The following is a 22517-nucleotide window of genomic DNA, read 5'->3' as shown; positions in this document are numbered from 1 at the left end:
CAGTCTTCAAAGTTTAAACTGGAGGTTACTAGAAAATAGACAAGCAAGGTCAGGCTATCCCTATCCAGACAGGGTTGTACCTGGGCTACCAGCCAAAGCTGGTAGAAGGCACTCTGTGCCACACTGAGGCTCCTTGTGCCAAATGACTGAATTGAATCCAAGTGTACCCAACAGCAACACTTGTTTCTTCAAGCGACACATCAAGGGAAGTGTAACCTCATCCAGAGAGACGAACCACCCAATAACGGGGTCACAGTGTTATGCTGGCTGAGCTTCAGTTTGTTGGCTCTCACCCAGTCCATTACGGAAACCAGGCACTGATCCAGCACATCCACCTCACACCTGCTTTAGCTGTAACAAAGAATTCAAGTTGCATGTTGTCAACATATTGATGGCAGCACAGTCTGAGACTCCAGATCATTCCACTATAATGTTAAACATCATATAAAATGACAAGGCTATCTGTTGCCTGGCCAATATCTTTCCACTTCCATCTGTCAGTCACATCTGTCCTTACCCAATTCAAAACGGGAACAAATTCAACAGCTAAAATAGGCAATTCAATCATCATTCCACAGGATAACTCATCAACCAAATTAATATTATACAAGAGACAGAGTATAGGTAGGCTAAAAGCTGATAAATTCAGCCATTCCAAATGTCATGAAAATCCAAGTCTTCATCAATACTTTTAATATTTTCTGAGATTTTTTTCACACATGAAAATAAGTGGCCTTCAGCTCCCTATAGCTTTATATTGTGTGTACTGTATAAATGAATGGGGATTTCCTCTATTTACTTCTCTCACACTGAGATTTAAAAGTCTGGGTCTGGGTCAATCCTTAGACAATGCTTATTACACAAGTCTGAAACAATAATTCTCAACTGTTGTAATCTTATGCAACTGAGCAGTCACCACTTTGACCTGTGATTTATTGTATTTCCTCATGTCATCACTGAGAAGAAAAACCCTAGTATTCACAATATCACTAATTTTACCTTGCTCTTTTTATTAGGAACTGGCCACTAATTGTCAGATTTCGACAACGCCCATACTGACTGGATTGAATTTCATTACTGAGTGCTGAATAGTACAGTAACACACAGCTCTCTTGCAGTGCTTGAAGTATTGTGACTCCACACTACAAAGATACAGCATTTTCCTCTCTTCCTTATGTATTCCAGATGTATACATGTCTACATAGTATGTGAATTTTTTTGTGGAAGAATTTTGTATTTTGAGAAGATAAGTGATTGGCACATCCTACAGGCCCAGGAAAGCTTATGCTACAAAACATGTTAATCTTTAAAATACCAAAAAGCTTTCTTACTTTTCCTAAAGGTGCAGACTAGATGGAACACCAATATTTGTCTATCTAAAGAAACTTAAAATAACTAGATAAAAAACCCCTCAGAAGAAATTTAGTCATGTATTTTAAGTGATTTTTAAATTTGAACTTTAGATTGTCCTGGCCTGGCCTGGGACCTGCTGGTGAAGAACAGGTAATGACAATAGCAGTAGCATTATTATTATTGCTTGTTTGCTGGCTTCTCAAAACACTGAAGCCTGCGGGGGCCGTTCAATTTATTCCTAATGGATAAGAAATGCGAAGCCAGGAATACCAGTGCCAAAACAAAAGCGCTTGGGCAGAGTGAGGCTTCACCGATTTACACGAAGGCTTTGAGCATTTGGAGATTAGTCCAGACACGTTTCAGTGCCACCACCTCGCTCTCAAAATGAGGCTGAAAAACAAGGAAATAAAACGTTATTGGCCTTGGGCGAAAGTCACGGAACGCAAGTATGACTGCTCGATTGCATAAGATTATCACCGCTCAAAGCGATTTATTTCAACCCCGTTTCATCAGCTTTTGCCAGGGATTATCCCGGGCGAGACAATCTGTCTCAGAGACAGAAGTAAATAGAGGCAATCCCCATTCAATCACAAAATGGGTTGGGGTATTTGATTGGCTTTGGCATATGTACACTGCTTCTTATTGGTCGCCACGATAAAATTCCCGCCTTCTTTTCTCACCTGCTCACCTCGGCCATAATCTTGTTCTCTGATTGGTGGAGGCTGCACTCCCGCCTATTACTTAAATGTTTGCCACGATTGGCGAGGAACTTTGTTTATCATGCATTCTTCCCTCCCATTGGCCGCGAGCAGGAAGAAATATAACACCGCCCCGCTCCCACCCAGAGTTCCAGAATAGAGATAAATAAAAATCCAAGTAGCGCTGCTGCCGCTGCTTTTATTTTCTGAACCGGAGGAACCGCAAAAAGGGTCTTCGAAGGAGACATGGCTTATCCATATTAATAAGCTGCGGGTTGTCATAGCAATACAGCAATTACTGTACTAACAGCGCGGCTCCCCGATTGGTCAGCAGGGTACTAAATTATTAAGCAGGCCCGTTCGGGGGGCGGAGCTCGGCGGGCTCCTCCGGCTCGGTCGACGCGAGGGGTGGGCGGGGCCTATGCTAATGAGGCCGGAGAAGGAGGCCGGGGCTGCCAAGATGGCGGCGGAGCGCAGTCGCTCCCCGATGGGGGGCTCGCCGGTGCCGGCCTCGATGTTCGCCCCGGAGCCCGCCTCTCACGGCGGGGCAGTGGCGGCCTCTTCCAGGTTCCACCGCGGCGTCGCGGACTCGGACTGCAGCGAGGACGGCGAGGTGCTCAATGGGGAGCCCGAGCTCGACCTCACCAGCAAGGTAGGCCCGGCGGCCGGGGGGCAGCAGAGACCCAGGGCCCCGCCAGCCCGGACCCCAATACCTGGCGCCTCCGGTCCCCCTCACGCGCCCGGAGGCAGCTCCGGCACTTCCCTCTCTCTCCACTCGGTCTGGCGGCGCTGCCTCCCCTTGTCCTTCCGGGCACTTCGTTCAGCCTCCTTTAAGGAGCGCGGAGCAGGTACCCCCGGCCCCTTGTCGACGCTCCCCCCTCAGGCGGCGAGAGGCCGGCTGCCCCACTGCGAGGCCTGAGGCACAAGTAGGGCGAGGGTGTCGCCAACGGGCGGCGGCGGCAACGGCGGCAGCTTCAAGTGTACGGGCTGGTGTACGTGGCACGCGACAAGGGATTCAGACGGGGACGAGAAGGGGGGGGGGAGTAAACAGGCTTACTCGCAAGTAAGGCCCTCCGTTTTCAGTGGGGCTTACCCCACGTTTAGGATTGCAGCCCGGCAGCCCGGCCCTGTAAATAATGCCTGCTCAGAAATAAGTTCCATTCATTTCCGCGAGGCTTACTCCCGGTTTAAGCGTAGGTAGGGTTTCAGCTGAAGTTGTTGTTAAGGAAACTACAAACGGGGAAACAACAACAACAACACCCTCGTGCTGTGTTAATACAGCCCTTCCAAGTGCAAAGTTCAAGCTCCTCGTTTATCTTTTTAGGGCATTGCTTTTTTAAAAAAAAAGTTAAAGTTGAAATTGTTAAACAGGTGCTGTGGGTGAAGTACTGTAAAGGGATAGCCTTTATGTTCTGTAGAACTACCCTGAAGTGGAATAAGGGGTGATGTTTAATCAAAAGAATGGGCAGAGATACCTGCATGACTGTTAGTTACCCTGCTGGATGGGCATCATGTGATGTGCTCAAAAGGGTCAAAATCTCAGAGCAGAGTAGCCATGAAAAGTGATGATGGGCCATTTTGTAAGTTCAGGCATCTGGGGCTGTTGTGCTTTACATTTTTTGTGTGACCTCTGCAGTTGTGGGTAAATGGAAGTCATAGGGAAAAGTGGAGTGGCTTTTCATGTGATCTAACTCATTATCAAGGATTTGTTTGATCTACAGTGTTTTTATAATCGTTATATATATAGAGAGAGAGAGAGAGTATACATACACACATACACATATACACTTCAGCCTTCTTCACACTGCTTTTGCTAAGCTTTCTGAATTTCCCTTTTTACTTTGTGGCTCCTTGGTGTCATATCAACCCTTTTTAATTTCCTCTGCCATTAACCCTGAGTCTCATAATTATGAACTCCTTGAAAAACAGTTCATAAACAATTTGAGAGAATGTGGCCTCTAGAAAATCATCTACTAGTTAGTGCCAGTGATTTTGGCCCCCTCCCCCATATCAGGATGTTTAACACAGATACCTGGTTTATTTTCAGCTAGTAATGGTGAGCCCAACATCAGAGCAGTATGATAGCTTGCTGCGGCAGATGTGGGAGAGGATGGATGAAGGATGCGGGGAGACCATCTATGTCATTGGACAAGGATCAGGTGAGCATGGTTTTCTCCTTCAATACCACAAGCCAAGCTAAAGATGCCATAGTGGTTTCACCAGAAACAGCTATTGCTTGAAGTATAGTGTTTGTGGGATGGGACAGTTAGTATATTAGATCTCAAGAGTTAAAAGCCTTTCTTCCATAACACAAATAAATTCATTGGATTATTCCTGCATGCAGCTAATGCTGTGTTGCATGTTGGCCACACATGCCTAGTAGTAACTATTTGCTTTCAGTAAACAATTCTGACTTGTGTTTTGAATAAGTATATCCCATTCAAATGACATGTGGGGTAAAGAACGGATGTTTTAGCTTGTCTGCTATTAAACCATAATTTGAATGATCTGTTCCAAACCATATGCTCAAGAGCACCACTTTCGCAGAGAGGCTGGCACAGAGATCCCTTTGTTACTGTGCGCTGCCGATGTGTACTATTCTCACAATCCCAGGGGGTGGACTCAGTACAGTTATGGCTAAATTCAACCATGAATGATCTGAGCATAATTCTAGCAGCTAGTGAATTGTTTGTTTTCCCCAAACAAACTGTGAATGGTAAACCAAGAGCAAATCTTGGTTACAATAAGTTCACCGTTTGTTGAGAGTGAGGAAAACCTCAAGCTTGGGTTTGCATGTAACACTAAGCCCAATGGTTTGGCTCTGAGTAGTGAAACAGCAGCAGGACCAGTGGAGGAGCAAAGCCGCCACGGTTTTCACTCTGGGTAGCTGCGTGTTTGGTTGTTGTTGCTAATCCCTGGTTTAGCTTAGCATTGCATGCAGTCATGGGTTTTTTCCGTAAAGCAAGTTGAAAATGTTTAGGGCAGTTAATGTTTTTCCTCTAATTGGGGTTTTGGTTTTTTTTGGTAGTGCTACATATTTACTTTTCTCTACTCCCACCACCCAATGTAAAAGATTAAAGGGTGTTTGCTGCCTTTGAAGTGACTGGTGGTTTTGGCATTGGTGTTCTTGGCTCAGGTGATGTCAGTCTGCTCAGTCTTCAAAGAAACGGGTGGGGGGAGGGGGGAAGTGTAGCAAGTGTTAGATTTGCACCAGCATAAGTTTCTCAACTGTTATCAGCATTTAATGGGTTAGGGTAGGAGGAGTCAACCACATCTTGTGAACTACAGCTCCCATAATCCCTGACCATTGGCTATGGTGGCCGAATCTGATGGCAACAGTGGTCCAAAACATCTGGAGGGCATCTTGGCTACCTCTAGAGTAGGGTGTGGGATTAGTTAATGACCTTGCTGTGTCTTCAACTAATGGAGCCAAGGTTTTGAAGAGGGTAGCACAATTGACTCTCATACATCCCACCTTTCCTTCCAAACTTTTGAGATTGGTGCTGTTTAGTCTGGAGAAATAGGGCTAAATGAACAGTTAAATGCATTGTGTTGCATAAGCATTTGAAATTAAAATGGATTCTTCATTTCCTTGCCCGGCCCATCTGTGGCAAGACCCTGGTGAGGTTACATTAATGACAAAGTAACTCCTGGTCTGACAAAACATTTGAAGCAGCTGTTCCTCATTTCTTCCCTGTGCCTACATTAGATGGGACTGAGTACGGGCTCAGTGATGTAGATATGGAAGCATCCTACGCCACTGTGAAGAGCATGGCTGAGCAAATAGATGCAGATGTGATCCTCTTGCGGGAGCACCAAGAGGCAGGAGGCAAAGTGCGTGACTACCTGGTGCGGAAGCGGGTGGGTGACAACGATTTCCTGGAGGTCAGGTAAGGAGATAGGTAGAAGGCGTGTTCGTCAGCATGAAGCTCACTCCTGTAACCTGCATACATAGTGGTGAGAAGCTGGAAACTCTGGTTTGGCTATGGGAGTGACTCTGCCTCTCCTTACTAATTAACTTTCCTTTCCTCTGTGCTTTGTATACAAGCCAGTGGTTAGGATCTTGCGCACATACTTGGCTGATCAAGCAGTATCTGAATGAAAGGATTGCTGTTGTAGGTTTTTGCCCTCTGTGTGCTATGTGTAAACCTGGATAGCTCAGTTGATTAGAGCATGATGCTGATAATGCCAAGGTGGCAAGTTTGATCCCTGTACGGGACAGCTTCCTATTCCTGCATTGCAGGGGGTTGGACTGGATGACCCTCAGGATCCCTTCCTGCTCTAAAATTCTAGTCTATGAAACCCCATAGGTCCTGTCTTTTACTCATCTTTAAAAGGTTTTAGCCTTATTCAGAGATTGCACATGACCGCTGACATTCTGATGGCTTCCTTTTGCCTTCCTATAGGGTAGCCGTGGTTGGCAATGTGGACGCGGGGAAGAGCACACTGCTGGGTGTCCTCACCCATGGTGAGCTGGACAATGGACGTGGCTTTGCCCGGCAAAAGCTTTTCCGCCACAAGCACGAGATCGAATCAGGCCGTACTAGCAGCGTGGGCAATGACATACTGGGCTTTGACAGTGAGGGGAATGTAGTGAACAAGCCTGATAGCCACGGTGGAAGTCTGGAGTGGACTAAGATTTGTGAGAAGTCGACAAAGGTCATAACCTTCATTGACCTGGCTGGGCACGAGAAGTACCTGAAGACTACAGTCTTTGGCATGACTGGGCACCTACCTGACTTCTGCATGCTAATGGTAAGCTGTGCCATGGTGGTGGGATGTCAGTAGCAGCAAGGGGCTCTTAACATCCACAGCACTTTCCCATCTTTTTTGTTGGAGAGTTAAGGAATTAAAGAAAACAATATAGGCTAGAAGTCTCACTGTTATTGTGAATGGGAGCTCAAAAATTAGTTGGAGCCGTGGGCCATGTCACTCTCAGTAAGTGGTGATTTCCTACTGTAGAATGTTGGAGGCTTCAAGGTTGGGAACAAACTGCTTGGAGGACTGTTTCTTGCGGTTCACCATGTTCCTCTTTTGCCTATCTGAGGGTGATTTATGGCCTATGTTAAGGATTGAACTGAGTTCTCCATTCATGCTCATGCATCAGATACGGGTGCAAGCTTCTACATAAGTAAATGCTCTAAGCAAAAACACCATGAAGTTCAGAAAAGCTCTTTCTGAAGTGCCCCCTGCCCATGTGTCAGGGTGTCAAAGATATTGTCACGTGTGCAAAGCATTCAAGGTTTGGTACCTGTTTCCAGAACTTAATTTGACATTTGTCCTTGCTGGTCTCCCCCACTCTCGCAGCAGCAGCACAACAAAGATTTTTTCTGCACTGTGAGGACACCTAATTCTGCCATAGTGGCTTAACACAACTTGTCTCAGGTTCTATCTGTATCAGTGGATTTCTTTCCGCAACCATGAGAGGCAAACTATTCCTCCCACTGTGGCACATTCCTGTGTTGGTTTTGGAGTATGTGTGCTTCAGTCACATAAACAAAGAATTCTCAGATTTATTGGCAAGTATTCTAAACTGCAGACAGGTGCTTCCTTGTGAGGACATGAAGTGGTATAGAAATTTTCTGTTCATGGGTCAGTATCCCATACCAACCTTTCTTATCAATAAGAGCCACAGCCTGCCACTTGATGACATGCTTGCAGAATGACATTAAGGGGTAGCTGATACACTCTGAGATAGTGGCTCAGTTGGGACATTGTTCCCAGGTTCATCAACCATGGTGTATGTCAAGAAAAGGAAAACCTGTGGCCCTCCAGATGTTGTTAGATTCCCAAGTCCATTTGCCCCAGCCAACAAGGTTGGTGGGTGGTGATTAGTGAGGTGAGGTGAGAATATTCTCCAGAGAATATTCTCAAGAATGAGAATATTTTTGACAATATTCTCTGCTAGAAAATTATCTGGAGGATATTTTCCATGAACTGTAAAGTCTAAGTGAAGAACCAGTTTTACAACCCACATTAAAAAAATCTAGTAAATAATAAGTCAAGCTGTGATATTGCCAATGTAAATAATGAATAATGATTTTTTTGATCCAGTTACATTACTGGGCATTGTGTCATTCACCATTGGCAGTTCTGAAATGTGAGCTACAGAAAACCATTTTTTAAAAATGCTGTTCATTTAATTTGATGAACATTTGAATTTGTATGTATTTCAACTGTTTGTAATAGCCTTTTTTCTATTTAGGTGTGACCTTATTCTTAGCAATTCTATTCACTTAGCCATAAGTGTGATTTTTAATTTTTTTTTTACAGAAAATAGTTCTAATGCTTTCTACACTTAAAAGTACCTAGGCCTATACAATTATGTGTAACAGCATGTGAGGTGGCCTTGATTTAAACAGCTGACTTTTCTATATTTTCATTCAGTGCCAGAAACTGGTTTTTGCAGTTCCATTCAATGGTACAATATTCTCATTAATCAAGAATATTCTTGAGAATATTTTCCAAAAGATTATTCTCTAGAATTTGACATCACTAGTGGTGATGATGAGAGTTGTTCAAGAGCATCTGGTCACAGGTTTCCTATCTCTAGATTGTGGTGCTAGATTATTTTCCAGTTTTGTTAATTGGCATTAAACCAGAGTTCCCCATTTTGGAGGTATGGGGAACACCCATTTTAGGCACGACCAATATGTGTGCGACCATGCACATGCACATGCACACAGCGCTGGCCCTGGAAGTGACCAGGAAAGATGTCACCAAAATGGGGGGGGGGGGGGCAGGGCGTTTCCATTGCATGTGATTTCATGCAAGCGTGCAATGACCCGCAACATAACCCCACCACATAACCCCACCACATATCGGGGGTTGGCAGTAATTGAGAATTCTGGCTTGATACAAGCCAGGAGCTTTGTGGTGAAGCTGGCATGTGATGTGAGGAAGAAGAGTTAGGGAGGAATGCTTGGTCCTAATGCTAGTCCCTGACTTCATAAGCCAGGAAGGCTGGGAACATCATCTTAACAGTGTCACTGGCTTCCCTACATCAAAACAGAGAAGTAGAGCTCCAGTTATGACACTTATTTTGAGCAGACTGTACTAGCCCTTCTTGGCAATGCTAGGAGAAGGAGGTAGTGGGCATGCACCCACAAGAAGGCTAGCTCTGACACAATGTCACCTGCAAATGCAATGGTTTTTTAAAGTGATTTTGTGATTGACATGAACTGGGAAAAGTTTAGTTGATAACCTATTCCATCGTGGCTTTTTCTGAGAGGATTCTGGGAATAGGGCCCAGGATTCCTCTTCTATCTGTTCTTGACATTGTCCTGGTGAAGCAGCAGGAAATAAGCCTTTCTGGTTTACTTTGCACACCATGGAACATACCAGAAACGTTATTCCAAGAGTGGCAAGTGCTAATGTCTGAATTAGCTCTTACTTTATTGTAAGAGCACCGGGTTTCTGTCTAGCGCTGTGTGAGCAGAACTCCTGCAACCATCTGGAGCAGGTTTTGAAGCTGTACAAGGGGGCTGAATTGGGAGGAGAGGAAAGAGAAGCTCTGCTGCACAAATAGAAGTCTGCTGCGCTAGTGGGATAACAGTATTAGATAGAACCATTGCTCTCATAATTTATTAAAAATTAACCTCTTGCCTTTCTCTTCTGGCGTCTGCATTACGCTGCCCAGCAAAGTCGTAGCCGTATATCTAGACTTAAAATTCTGCCTGCCTCTCCTACTCCCCACTTCATTGTGCTTTTCCTTGATACAGGTTGGCAGCAATGCAGGAATTGTTGGGATGACCAAGGAGCACCTGGGCCTTGCGTTGGCGCTCAACGTCCCAGTCTTTGTGGTGGTGACCAAGATTGACATGTGTCCTGCCAACATTCTCCAAGGTATTTGCCTGTAGACTGCCCTGTGATTGTGGGGTGAAGGGTGGTATATAAATAAAATAAACTGAAGATGGCGCAAACAGCTTCTCTCTCCTATGAAGTGTTTTCCATCTGTTTTGGTAGTGTGTCTTCAGACTCTACTAAGGAGCTGTTCAGGCAAACTCTTCTTTCTCACCATCTCCAATTCCTGGCCTTCATTGCTTCTTACTCGTTGAGACTTATTTGATGTACATTTTTTTCTCTGTAGCTGGTCTCTTAAAACTGTCCTATCAGCAGTTCTAAAACAATTGTTTTGCAACTGTGAAGCTGCTCAAAAGCAATGTTTTGACTTGTGTTCTTCCCCAATTGCTGTAAATAAGCTTATGGGAAAGAGAAGGCAGCTGAGATTTAGACTTTTTGCATCTGTTCACTTCCTGGTTCTTAGGGTCATGAAAGAACCAACTAGTGTAGCGTGTTCCCCACAGGGCCCAACACGGTGCTTCCTGAAGCAAAAGCAGCAACTCTTTCCTGCTGTTTCTCCTCCTGCAACCGATGTTCAGTTACACGATATCCCTGAACACTGAGAAACCGTTTAGCTATTGTCACCAATAGCCATAAACTGTGCAACCAAAATGAGTGCTCGGGAAATATTATTGCCTTTCCCCTTGTATGTAATTATGCACTTCCAAAAAAAGAGGTCCGCAAAGATGATCACTAGTGGCAGATGCTGGGCATCAAATAGAAAAGGAATACACTTTGGGACTATGCAGTGGAAAGCGAGAGAGCAAATGGTTTGCTACCAAGCTCATTCAAAATGTGTGGGCTCCTGTTCAAGAGACCCCTGTTTTTCTGGTGCTGCAGTTATTGGCTTTTCTGTTACTTGCTGCATAAGATGACCGAGGAACCTCTGCAATGTGCAGCTAGCACTGAGGTAGAAAATGGAAATTTGAGAATTGGTCAGGTGGACCTAGCATTCGGTGCGCTTCAAAGCAGGTGCTTGTAAAATATGTATGTGATGTTGCATACATCTTGGCACCCATCTTTCATGTGCACATCTTGTTTTTCACTCCTCATCATAACAGTAAGCATTTGTGGGGAAATCGGTTTATTCTGGCAAAGACAAGCTCTTGTCTTAGAGGAGCATCTAGCACAACATGCAATTAGACATGGAATCCACCGCCGGGGCAAATTTTGAGACAAGGGTTTGGCTAGAATTGGACATCTTTTCAAAGCTCTGGTAGCACTGCCAGCTTTGTAAGCAAACAAAATGAAACCACCAATTCTCAAGCAAAAAACACACCCTAGTCTTTCTTGTGAAAACCATAGCTTTCCAGTCATAAGATTCTATGGTCCCCATGCAGGCTTCCTGAAATTGACACAGGATGCATAGTACAGAAAAGCCTATGCAAAATTCTGGATCGTATGTAATGTTTTGATAGCTTCTTAGTAGCAATACTGAATTTATTTCTCTCTCTGAGGCTTAGCTTGACAACTTCTACAATTAGAATAGCAGTGGAAATTCAATACATACTAGCTGTAATAGCTGGCTTGCTTTTCAGATCAATATCCAGGTGCCCACCAGAAGCATTTACTGTGACTCCCATCATCCTTGGTTGATATGGCCAATGGTCCGTAATGGGGGGGGGGGGGATGGTAATTCAGAATCTGGAGGTATCAGACTGGGGAAGGTTTGTCAGTGTGGTCAACACCCAGACAAGGAGAGAGAAAAGATCTATTAAGAACACAAGAAGTCCTATACAGTGGTACCCCTCAAGACGAATGCCTCGCAAGACGAAAAACTCGCTAGACGAAAGGGTTTTTCGGTTTTTGAGTTGCTTCGCAAGACGAATTTCCCTATGGGCTTGCTTCGCAAGACGAAAACGTCTTGCGCCTTCTTTTTTTAAACCACCAATGCATTCCTATGGGAAACCGTCAATACACATTGGTGCTTCGCAAGACGAAAAAACTTGTAGAACGAAAAAACTCGCAGAACGAATTAATTTCGTCTTGCGGGGCACCACTGTACTACAACCTCTAAAGCCCAATTTCACTAACCCTTTGGTATCAAAGACTCCTGCATGTTCTCTTATATGTTCTTGATACTTAAATAGCTTTCTTTTTAAATTTAAAATCCTAGGGAAGCTGACATCTGTAACAGTATCCCAGCTTGCTCACGCATACATACAATCATGGGGAAAAGAAAGTACACCCTCTTTGAATTCTGTGATTTTCCATGTGAGGACATAATAACAACCATCTGTTTTTTAGAAGGTCTTAAAATTAGGTAAATACAACTAAGGCAATAAAGTTGAATGCAAGAAAGGGATATTGATCTAATCCTCTCCATTTTATTCATCAAGAAACTCTGAAGCTGTTGCAACGACTTCTGAAGTCTCCAGGATGCAGAAAGATCCCTGTCCTGGTCCAGAGCAAAGATGATGTCATCGTTACTGCCTCAAACTTCAGCTCAGAAAGGTGACAGAAATGAAAACAAAGTGGACCACTCTTTGTCTCCTCAGAACAATGGCCTTTGAACTTTGACCCCAAGACTCTTCTGGGATGATAATTGGTTGGGAGCACAAACAGGCCTTTTCTAGTTGCAGTATAAGGAATTTGCAACAGAGATGTGGAATATGTTTACAGGCTTAAATAGCAAGGATCCTGAATTGGTGGGATCTGCGCCTTTAGTTCTGTTGGGCAGGTTCAAAACAGATTATCCAGGTTTCTGGGCAAGAAATGCATGCGAAGGGGTGAAGATGGATGGTAGAAATGGCCAGGACTGGAGTTAAAGCGGACTTCAGGAATCATCTTTCTTTTTGCCACATATATTAGTTTGTTTTTCTTGCCAGTGAGTGGGAAATGCCAAGTCAAATTCTAATGAAACCATGTGGAGTTGCCTCTGTTGCTTTGAATCCATTTCTGGCATCCACAGTTGGTGCAAGGATGAAAGCAAGCAGAGGACTTGGGAGGATGGGGGGTGATGGCTAGGAGCAGAAAAGGAATGGCCCTGCTTGTGTGTAGAGGCTGCAGCGAATGGCCTTGCAAGAAGTCTGGCCAGGAGTCTGCGGCTGATTTATTGCAAGAGACACCCTCCCTGCCACTAGTGCAAAATGTGGATGTCAAATGTATGGATCAGAAGATAAACCATACTGGAAAGCTGGGATAAATGAAGGAAGTAAACAGTTGCATGAGGTTGGCAGCTAGCATTGTGTTAGGTCTGTCCTCTTCTTGAAATATCCTGGACAACTGATGATAGTTGGCATGTCTGCTGGACCGTTGTCTTAATGGCTTGGTCCCAGTTGCTGATGAGAGAGGGGGAAAGAGAGTAAAATTGTAGGAGCTAAAAATGTAAATATTACATCTGATGTAACTAGAGTGTGATCTTAAAGGAAGCTGACCATGCAAGATGACTCTCCAGTTGAGTGGGCACTTTTGCTGCCATCCCAGAAAAAAACAGAAGTAGATATAAAGTTACCGTATTTTTTGCTCTATAAGACTCACTTTTTCCCTCCTAAAAAGTAAGGGGAAATGTGTGTGCGTCTTATGGAGTGAATGCAGGCTGTGCAGCTATCCCAGAAGCCAGAACAGCAAGAGGGGTCGCTGCTTTCACTGCGCAGCGATCCCTCTTGCTGTTCTGGCTTCTGAGATTCAGAATATTTTTTTTCTTGTTTTCCTCCTCCAAAAACTAGGTGCGTCTTGTGGTCTGGTGCATCTTATAGAGCGAAAAATACGGTATTTAACTGAATGTTGCTAGTGTTAAGGGTACTACAGCTAGTACTTTCCTGTAGGGAATTTTCCTTCCGATTCTGAACATGCCAACTAGCACCTGTGATGTCTTGCAAGTATTAAGATCAACCTAACTTAGAACTGTGAATAACTCGTGTGTTCTCATTCTCTCTCATTCTCTCTCTGTTCCAATTAGGATGTGCCCAATATTCCAGATTTCCAATGTCACCGGTGAGAACCTGGAATTGCTTAAGATGTTTCTCAATCTCCTGTCTCCAAGGACCAGTTACAGGGAAGAGGAGCCTGCAGAATTCCAGATAGATGACACTTACTCTGTTCCAGTAAGGAGAGTGGTGCTGAGAGTCTCACTTCAGTCTAATTTTTTTCCAAGAGGAGGAAGAATGGGGGTGTTGGCTTGATTCTGCTGTTGCTCTACCATTGTGACTAATTCATTTGCCTTCTGCACTTCTCCCTGATGCAGGGTGTAGGGACAGTGGTGTCTGGGACAACACTAAGAGGTCTGATCAAGTTAAATGACACCTTGCTGCTCGGCCCAGACCCTCTGGGTAACTTCCTGCCCATTGCTGTGAAGTCCATCCACCGCAAGCGCATGCCCGTCAAAGAGGTTCGAGGAGGACAGACTGCCTCCTTTGCTCTGAAGAAGGTGAGTGTGGACTTCATTGGCCAAGGGTATTTCTCCATTGTTGGGAGAAAATGAGGGTTTTTTGGGAAATTGCTAGTGCAGTTATGAGAATGTTTACTCTGAGACTGCACAAAAAGTAAAGCTAGTTGCGTTGGCCCATAAGAAAAAATTCCAAAATCCACATGTGGGCAATCCCTAATGCCATAAAATAACATGTAAGCTTTTAAGTTCTGTAGAAATCTTCATCAGACTAGATGGTAAATAAAAGAGGGTTGTGGGGAAAGAGAATATTAGGGCTGGTTTTTGAGCCGCCTTAATGGTGTCATTTCATGACAGTTTGAAGGTAGAATGTGGGAGGAGATAGCGGACATTCAGATGGGGTTGTGTTAGGTGCTTGGCTGGTTTCCTGTTGCACCCAGAACTGCTGAGGAGAAACATATGGTGACTGGTTCTTCATGTTTGGGAGATAAGAAATCCAACTGTTAATCACATCTGTCTTCATCCTTGGGCAATGGAACCAAGTCCTGCTGCATTCAGATGTGGTTTTCTCCCTAGTCATTGTTTTTAGGATTGCAATTTGTCAGGCTTAATATATGGGGCTGAGAGCAGGTTTTATTTGCAGGGTCTAATATTGCAAATGCATGCTAGGACTAAACTTGTCTAAAGGCAGCAGTGGACATTGTGGTCATTTGTTTGGCAGAGAGAAAGCCAAAGGAATACTTTCACTATTGCATCCCAACTTCTCTACATCCATGAAAGATGGACATTTGTAATTTCTGCATCATTTAGGCAACATAAGTGTGTCTGCGACTGAAGTTCTCCCAACGCCTTTGTAAAACTCATGCTCAGCACTATGTTCGGCTGGATGGGCATCCAATTCCATCCCAAAAGAGGCTTATGTAGTCTTTCATCTGTAAAATGCTAGGAAAAGATATAGATTTTTTTTTTAAAAAAAAAATCAGCCTAAGTGAATTTACTGCTAAATTATGCTTTAAAATGGTTGCACTTCCAGATCAAGCGCTCCTCTATCCGGAAAGGCATGGTGATGGTGTCTCCCCGATTAAATCCTCAAGCATCTTGGGAATTTGAAGCTGAGATTCTGGTTCTGCATCATCCTACCACCATCAGTCCACGTTATCAGGCGATGGGTATGTGTAGGGTTTTTTGGTGTCCCTTACACACTCCTCCTGCCTTGGCCCTGGGTATTGAATTAATTCATGGTTGCGTCATTTAACTTCTGATACCGACAAATTTACGAGGAGCAGCAACCACAAGAGGATGGCTGAAAGAGAAAGCGATTCCTTGTGGATCAAATTTGGGAAGTGATAGAAGGCTCTTATGGGATCTGTCACTAGGGGTGCTTGACTTGCACTTTCGTCAAAATCCCACTTGAGCTATGGGTTCAGTGGATGGCTATAGAAGAATTGCACTTGGCCTCTGTAGCCTTCCCTATAGAAGTTATGAGGCATGGTTGTAGGGCTGGCTTGCTGAGCCAGTGCTATGTACGTAGATTATCTTCTGACGTTGCCTCTGCTGGAAATTGAATTTACAGTACCTGATGACAATCATGGATTCGTAAGGTGTTTGTATTGTGAATTTAGCGGCATCTGCATGCAGCAGCATAGCTGGTGGCAGTTCAGGGTATCCTGTGCTACTGAGATTTGTCTACTTGTTGCAGTTTGAGTGCCAGTGAGAATCTTAACTGTTCACAGTGCATTGTGGCAGCATCCGCCAGACAGCCACTATCCTCAGTATGGACAAGGACTGTCTACGCACAGGAGACAAGGCGACCGTGCACTTCCGCTTCATCAAGACCCCAGAGTACCTGCACATAGACCAGCGGCTGGTTTTCCGTGAAGGGCGTACCAAAGCTGTGGGTACCATCACCAAGGTAACAGAGCTTTTGGGGTACAATAGGGCATGGGTTCTCAAAGTTTGTGCATGCCTTAGGTACAGTACTAAAGACACCTCCCTTCCCTCTAGTTAGTTACTGAAAACTCGAGCTTCTTGATAGATGATGATGGGGAAGTTGCTTGGCTTCTCAGAATTTCCATACCTTCCTTGAAACCATGTCATATGCACTAGTGGCTCTGTTCTCCTTTTCCTTTTGATTTCCCCGTCTTTAGGATAGGAGTGAGTTGATTTAAAAAAACACACAACAACCTTAAACCCAGACTTGCATATAACCCTGCTAGACAGAACAAGCTTTCTTTTTCTTCCACTAATTCCTGTATTCCCTTGCTGAAGGGGGATTCTTGACCATCTATGCCCCTCCCCCTTTAAACCATATGTTGCTCAAATGGGCAAGTTTTTTTTAATACTTGTGGAACTTTTCTGCCAGCCCAGCCACCTAGTCTGTGCTGTGAAGGCCTTGCTTCCTTTCTGGGTAAAGGGCAAGTTGCTTTCTTCCCATCTCTATAAATTACTTTTTTAAAAGTTCTTGGGAACTTTGTGGGACCTGGTTGTTGACAGAAGACAGTTTCATGCATGACCTGGGTTAAAAATAATAATGAAAGGAGACTATTTTCATCCTGACTTGGCGTATGGCCCAGCGAGGCTTAGATGCTGTTATCACACCTCTACCTGCCCTACTGCAGGGAATAAGAGACATGAAACAGAAAGTGCTTAAAGAACAGAGGGGAAATTGTTGTCACTTTCCTTCCCACTGCAGGGGAAGTGGGAGATAAGAGAGCTGTGCAGGTGTGAATGAGATTTGGTGTGTTGCTGTGTGTGCGCACCATTCCCAGTCCTTTTATTTATTAAATTTATACCGCCCTTCATCTTGGGATCACAGGGCAGTTTACAATATAAAAACACAAAAATACACAACATTGCAAGAAACAAAACAATACAAACACAAACCAGTTCAAAAGGCCATAGAATGTTTAATTAGCCAAAGGCCTGAGAGAAGAGGAATGGTTTCCCCTAGTGCCTAAATATTTGTAATGAAGGTTCCAGGCGAGCCTCCCTGGGGAAGAGCATTTTCTTTCCACATATTGAGGTCCTGTTTAATGTCAAAGGTGAACTTTGCTTAAACCAACTCTGTGCTTAAAATGAAAGCAACAACACTGGCACAATTCTGTTTTTTGCCTCTACCATCCTTTCGACTGGCAGTTACTCCAGACCACAAATAACTCTCCAATGAACTCCAAGCCTCAGCAGATCAAGATGCAGTCCACGAAAAAGGGCCCCCTGACCAAGCGAGAGGAAGGGGGAGCCCAGGCTGGCATGGCGACGGCGAGTCCCACAGTGGCAGATGATGCAGTTTCGCTGGGAGCAGCCCCCTCAGCACCTTCGAGTGCCCAACAGCCTCAGGTATGCAGAACAGCCTGTGCCCTCCCTCCTATTCCAAAGTTATCTTTCATGGCTTCTTAAGCTTTTTGTAGTAAACATGCCTACCTTTTAAGGTGAGCCAGATTTCACCTGCTACCTCCTAGTCCTGTGCCTGAATACTAGTTAGTGGCTGTGAAGTGGCTCTAAGAAGGGAGGAGGGTGAGAGCCTTGCCAAGTGGGCAGAAACAGCAGGCCTGGCCTGGCGTGAGGCCCTGAGCAGTTGCCCCACTTGCCCATAACTGTATTGTTAACTTTCCCCATTGGAGCGCTGCTGCTGTTCTGCAGCTTATCGGCTGGGCTTTCGTTGTGCATGTCTTTGCTGTGTGCGGTAAGGGCAAGCAGAGCTCAGAGAAGGACCTCTTGCGCAGTTGTAGAAGGACCTCCTTGACCAATGACGGAGCTCTCAGCTTTCTGTTTCATGGGGCATTTGGCTGCTGAACCTTTGAAATGAAGTTCTTTCTGCTGAAGTGAAATCTTAGTCTCAGTTCCTTTGCTCTCGTTTTTCACTTTGCTGTATTTTAAGTGTGTGGGGGCATTATTCTCAGACTCCTGAAACTGGAGGGGTGAGGTTTAAATGCTGCAATTGCAAGCATCAGCTACGATGATAATTGTAGCAAAGAAATGCTCTTTTATACATATGTTACAGGGTGCCCTCTAAGAATAGGACTGAAAGAATCCGAGCTGCTTTCTTGCTTTGCATCTTGGGTGTAAATGTGGCTTCTTGGTGCCCTTGTTGTACTCTCTTCTCCTCCAGAGTTTGTCTTGGGTGGGGGGCAAAGTCTGCCATAGCCTCTGTCTATATCACTGGTGCTTTGTTTCCTCTCTTGCTGTGCTCACTTGGTGGCAGTTTTTAAGGGACTGCTCTCCCCTCTGCTGATCTTTGTCCAACATCTTGGATGTCTGCTGCCTTCTGCTCACCTATGCTTCTCTTTCCTTGCTGCTTTCTTCAGCCTGCCCTGGATGAAGAGCCCCACAACCGAGAGGGCAGCAAGGTACTTCTGCATCCTCTGTTGCTTTGACTTGATTGCCTTGGGGAGAAAAGGCCACCCCCCTCCCCTCCAAAGTCTTACAATTTTCCTTTTAGAATTCCTGCTTGCTTTGGTAGAAGTTTGGCCTAGTGCAAAGGTGCTCATAGGACCTGAAAGGACAAAGACAACTTCAGTTCTTTCCTTTCCCCCAGGGATGGGAGACCAGTGGCACTCCAGATGTTGGACTATTAACTTCCAACATCCTTTGCCATGAGTCAAGCATCACCTGGGGGACCACGGGTTCCCCACCCTTGCCTTTCACGTCTGGATACGGTTGGTTGACACTGTCCATTCCCACTCCTCTTGTTCAGTTTAGAGCTGAGAGGTTCAGATCCTGCCTTCCCCATCTTGCCCTTACCTGAGCACTCTTCTTCTCTATCCCCAGGTGAAGACTGGAGGAGGTGGCCGCCGACGTGGAGGGCAGCGCCATAAAGTGAAGTCTCAAGGGGCTATTGTGACTCCTGCTGGTGGCTGCTGAACATCGTTTTTAATCACTGCGGAATTCGCACCCTCCCCTTCTTCAACCCAAAAACCCGGAGCAGCCTAACCAAAATCCACCCCAGCTGATCTGCTACTGTGGAACTTCTCCTCCTCCTCCTCGCCTCCTGGAGAGGAGCCACCGGGGGGACGCAGGGTTTACAGTTTAAGCTAACGAAGGTGACAAAAGCACACGTGGGACTGACCAGCTGCCGCCTTCTCCCTTTTTACCACCCCCCCCCCCGCCCAAACATTTTGTACATCGTGAGCTCTTAGTCATGATTTTTTATTAGTTTTTATTATGGTGGATGTTTGTGTGTGGTATGCGTGCGGATGAAGAATTGGGAGGATCTAGGTATACAGAGTAAGGTAACTGCCTCCTCTTCTCTTCCCCACCCTGTCATATATATATTTTTGAAACTGACCCTGTGTCTGTGGTCTGCAATCAAGAATTCCTGAAATCCCATTCATACAAGTATGAATATGCTAGTTGGTTCAGAAGAGGTAGGAATCCCCCCCCCCCCTTTCACACCAGTCAAACTGCGTGAGCCCTGGGCAGCCTCCTTTAGTTTAAAGTACCAATGCCTGCAATTGGTAATCGACATGAAGGAACACACACACACACACTCCAGCAGCATCCCAAAAGCTGGATTGATATGAGATCCTAGATCTCATAATTATGCACTTGTAAGCTTACTTTAAAAGCGAGACTTGTGGGAGGAGGTGGAGCAGGCCACAAAAGCACTGGTGGCTTTGGAATTGTTGGTGGAAGGTCAACAAATTGATTTCACACAATCCTTTTTGGGCCTTGTGTTCAAAACGTACTATTTTTCTTGCAGTCAGTCATGGGTGCCTGCATATTCTGAATCCTGCCATATCTGGTTTTCTAACCAGCTACACCAGATTGGGGAAAGGGAGAGACGTTGCAAGTTGGCTTCTTGTGACTCACCCATTTCTTCCCCATGGTATCCAAGTGTATCTTTAAAGGCAGTGTTTCCTTCCCCTCCTCGAGAACTGACACTGTCAGTGGGCGACTTATCCCTGCATATTTGTGTAATGCAAGAATTCATTTCTCCTCATTAGGGAAATGGGTGTTGCTACCTGTAAGTGGGCACGGGCCTCTTAGTGTCTAGAAGCCAGCTTGCACCCCTCATTTCAGCCTCTCCTCTCAGAATCATAACTGTCGTGGGTTTAGACACACTCACTGTGTAAAAGCAGGAAGAGGTTTACTGGAGCCAGCTCCGAGGTGTGCTTTTAAATTTGGACACATGTTCAAGATTTTATAACTTTGATACACATTTGCTGCTTCTTTTTGAGGCACTTATTCTGAATTGACTTTTAACTGGCATCATGTTTTTGTTTAAAAACAAAAACCAGGTTTGTAGTTAACTGGTTTGTAGCTTTTAAAGTCTCTCCCCATGTCTCTCATATTGCTGTCTGCAACATCATCCTAACATATTTGAATGGCTGGAGTTTCCCGGAAGCTAAGAGTGAACACTGATGAGTAGGTAGGCATGGCTTACGGTCTACTTTCTTGCCTGAAACTTTGTGGGCAGCATCCTAAGCAGTGACAGTATTAATAGCACCCTTGGGGAGAGAATGGGAGTGTGCTGTGGCTAAAGGAAGACGGCAGCCTGTATCACTTGGTGCCTTGGGCGCCCGGTAGCGACATCCGCCTCATGGCCTTCTATTTCCAAGGGAAGTGGAGACCTTGCTGTGGTGTCCTTTTTATTTTTTCTTCTCCTTTCATTCCTTGGTTCTGAAAAAGGAATGTGCAGTGCTGAAGTTTTCATTAAAAAAAAAAAAAAGCCACATGGTGCTGTGTTCTGTTTTGTGACCAGCATTTAAAGACTACTGAGGCTGGCATGATGTAATAATAATAATAATAAAAAGAAAGGTTTGTTTAAAGTTTTAAAATTAAATGGCTTTGTTCTTTGTCAGTTCTTCCAACTGTAGAGGGAATGGAGCAGTGACTGCGTTGGTACCTCTGAATCTGCATGTGTCAGAGGGGAGGCTTAGATGTTTTCAAGCAGGGATCATGCAAAGCTGAAGCTACTCCTTGAGATCAGGGCTGGCTGCTCTCCTGGGCTAGGAACACACCTTGGTTTATGTGCCTAGTTAGGGGTGTTAGTAGTGCTGACCACAAGAGAAGGGCCATTTTGCGCACTGTATGCAAAATGAGCCCCTACTTTCATTTTGTTTATTTTTGCTATTATTGACAAGAGTACAAAACTTTAAGGGGGGAGGTAGTTTATCAGGAAGACTACAATGGGCCACAGTGTAATAGTCAGGTGAACAGCACCCACGTATTCCAGTGCACGTGAACTTTGTACCCTCTTGTGTTGGCAATAGGTACCGTATTTTTCGCACCATAGGACGCAGTTTTTCCGTCTTAAAAACTAAAGGGAAAAGTCTGTGCGTCCTATGGAGCGAATGCAGGGGGGGGAGGCAGGCAGAAAAAGCCCCCAAGAGCCACACACAAGCTTCGTGTGGCTCTTGCGGGCTTTTCCCCAGGAGGGAGAAGGGACTGACACGGTCAGTCAGTCCCTTCTCCCTCCTCTAGAAAAGCCTTGCGCAATCTGTCCAGCCGCGGGGAGGCTGAGCAAGGCTAAAGAGGAAGCCCGGGCAGCGAGCGCAATCCATCCCCTCGCTGCGCGGGCTTCCTCCTTATCATTGCGCGCCTCTCCAGCCACGGGAGGCTGAGCAAGGCTAAAGAGTAAGCCCGGCAGCGAGCGCGATCCATCCCCTCGCTGCGCGTGCTTCCTCCTTAGCCTTGTGCGCCTCTCCAGCCACGGGAGGCTGAGCAAGGCTAAAGAGGAAGCCCGGCAGCGAGCGCGATCCATCCCCTCGCTGCGCGCGCTTCCTCCTTAGCCTTGCGCGCCTCTCCAGCCACGGGAGGCTGAGCAAGGCTAAAGAAGCCAACTTTTAAAAAATCTCTCTATCTTTCTCCTTTCTCCACCCCCTTCTTTTCCTCTGGATCAGTGTTTTTATCTAGATTAACGTTTTAGTTTGGAGGGGGGGAATATTATAAAAAAGGAACCTTTCCAGCTTTTATTTTAGTATACAATAAAAACAGATTACGGTAAACAAAACAGAAGAGAAGGAACTAGCATAGAAGAAGAAGAGAAAAGGGAAAGAGGGAGGATACAAAGCCATTTACCAGAGGTAGATCTTAACCCTTGCCTCACCTGGGAGCTTCTCTGGGCAGGAATTCCCTCAGCTTAAGTGGGGTGAGGGAAGGGTGGCAGGTAGGGGGGTACCTACCTAGACAGTGAAGCCACATGTCTCTCCGATGAAAATTGGGAGTGGGCATTGTGTGAAGTGGCTGTGGATCTCCTGTCGCAGAAGTGTAGGACTGTATAGAGTTGGGAGGGCCACCCGAGGGTCATCTAGCCCAGCCCCCTCACAATGTAGGAATCACAGCTAAAGAACGCCAGG

At 45.3% G+C, this 22517-nt stretch overlaps 1 protein-coding gene across 2 annotated transcripts; it reads left to right on the top strand.

Moving 5' to 3' along the window:
* The first annotated feature begins 2197 nt into the window (after positions 1–2197).
* On the top strand, positions 2198–21001 carry GTPBP1 (GTP binding protein 1). 2 transcript variants are annotated; one of them, XM_083401101.1, is made up of 13 exons: positions 2201–2703; positions 4099–4210; positions 5761–5941; positions 6458–6806; positions 9773–9896; positions 12233–12347; positions 13795–13939; positions 14080–14262; positions 15254–15389; positions 15954–16132; positions 17356–17556; positions 18525–18566; positions 18988–21001. In XM_083401101.1, the coding sequence occupies exons 1-13, from the start codon at positions 2473–2475 to the stop codon at positions 19078–19080; spliced, it is 2091 nt and encodes a 696-aa protein (XP_083257227.1). In that variant the 5' UTR covers positions 2201–2472; the 3' UTR covers positions 19081–21001. The 2 variants fall into 2 exon arrangements, with proteins under 2 accessions (XP_083257228.1, XP_083257227.1); XM_083401102.1 differs by lacking the exon at positions 18525–18566 and having other exon boundaries at positions 2198–2703.
* The last annotated feature ends 1516 nt before the right edge of the window (positions 21002–22517 follow it).

The sequence above is a fragment of the Podarcis tiliguerta genome (assembly GCF_965153285.1).
Source record: "Podarcis tiliguerta genome assembly, chromosome: 10".
NCBI lineage: Eukaryota > Metazoa > Chordata > Lepidosauria > Squamata > Lacertidae > Podarcis > Podarcis tiliguerta.
This window is presented reverse-complemented; position numbering and strand designations above follow the sequence as displayed.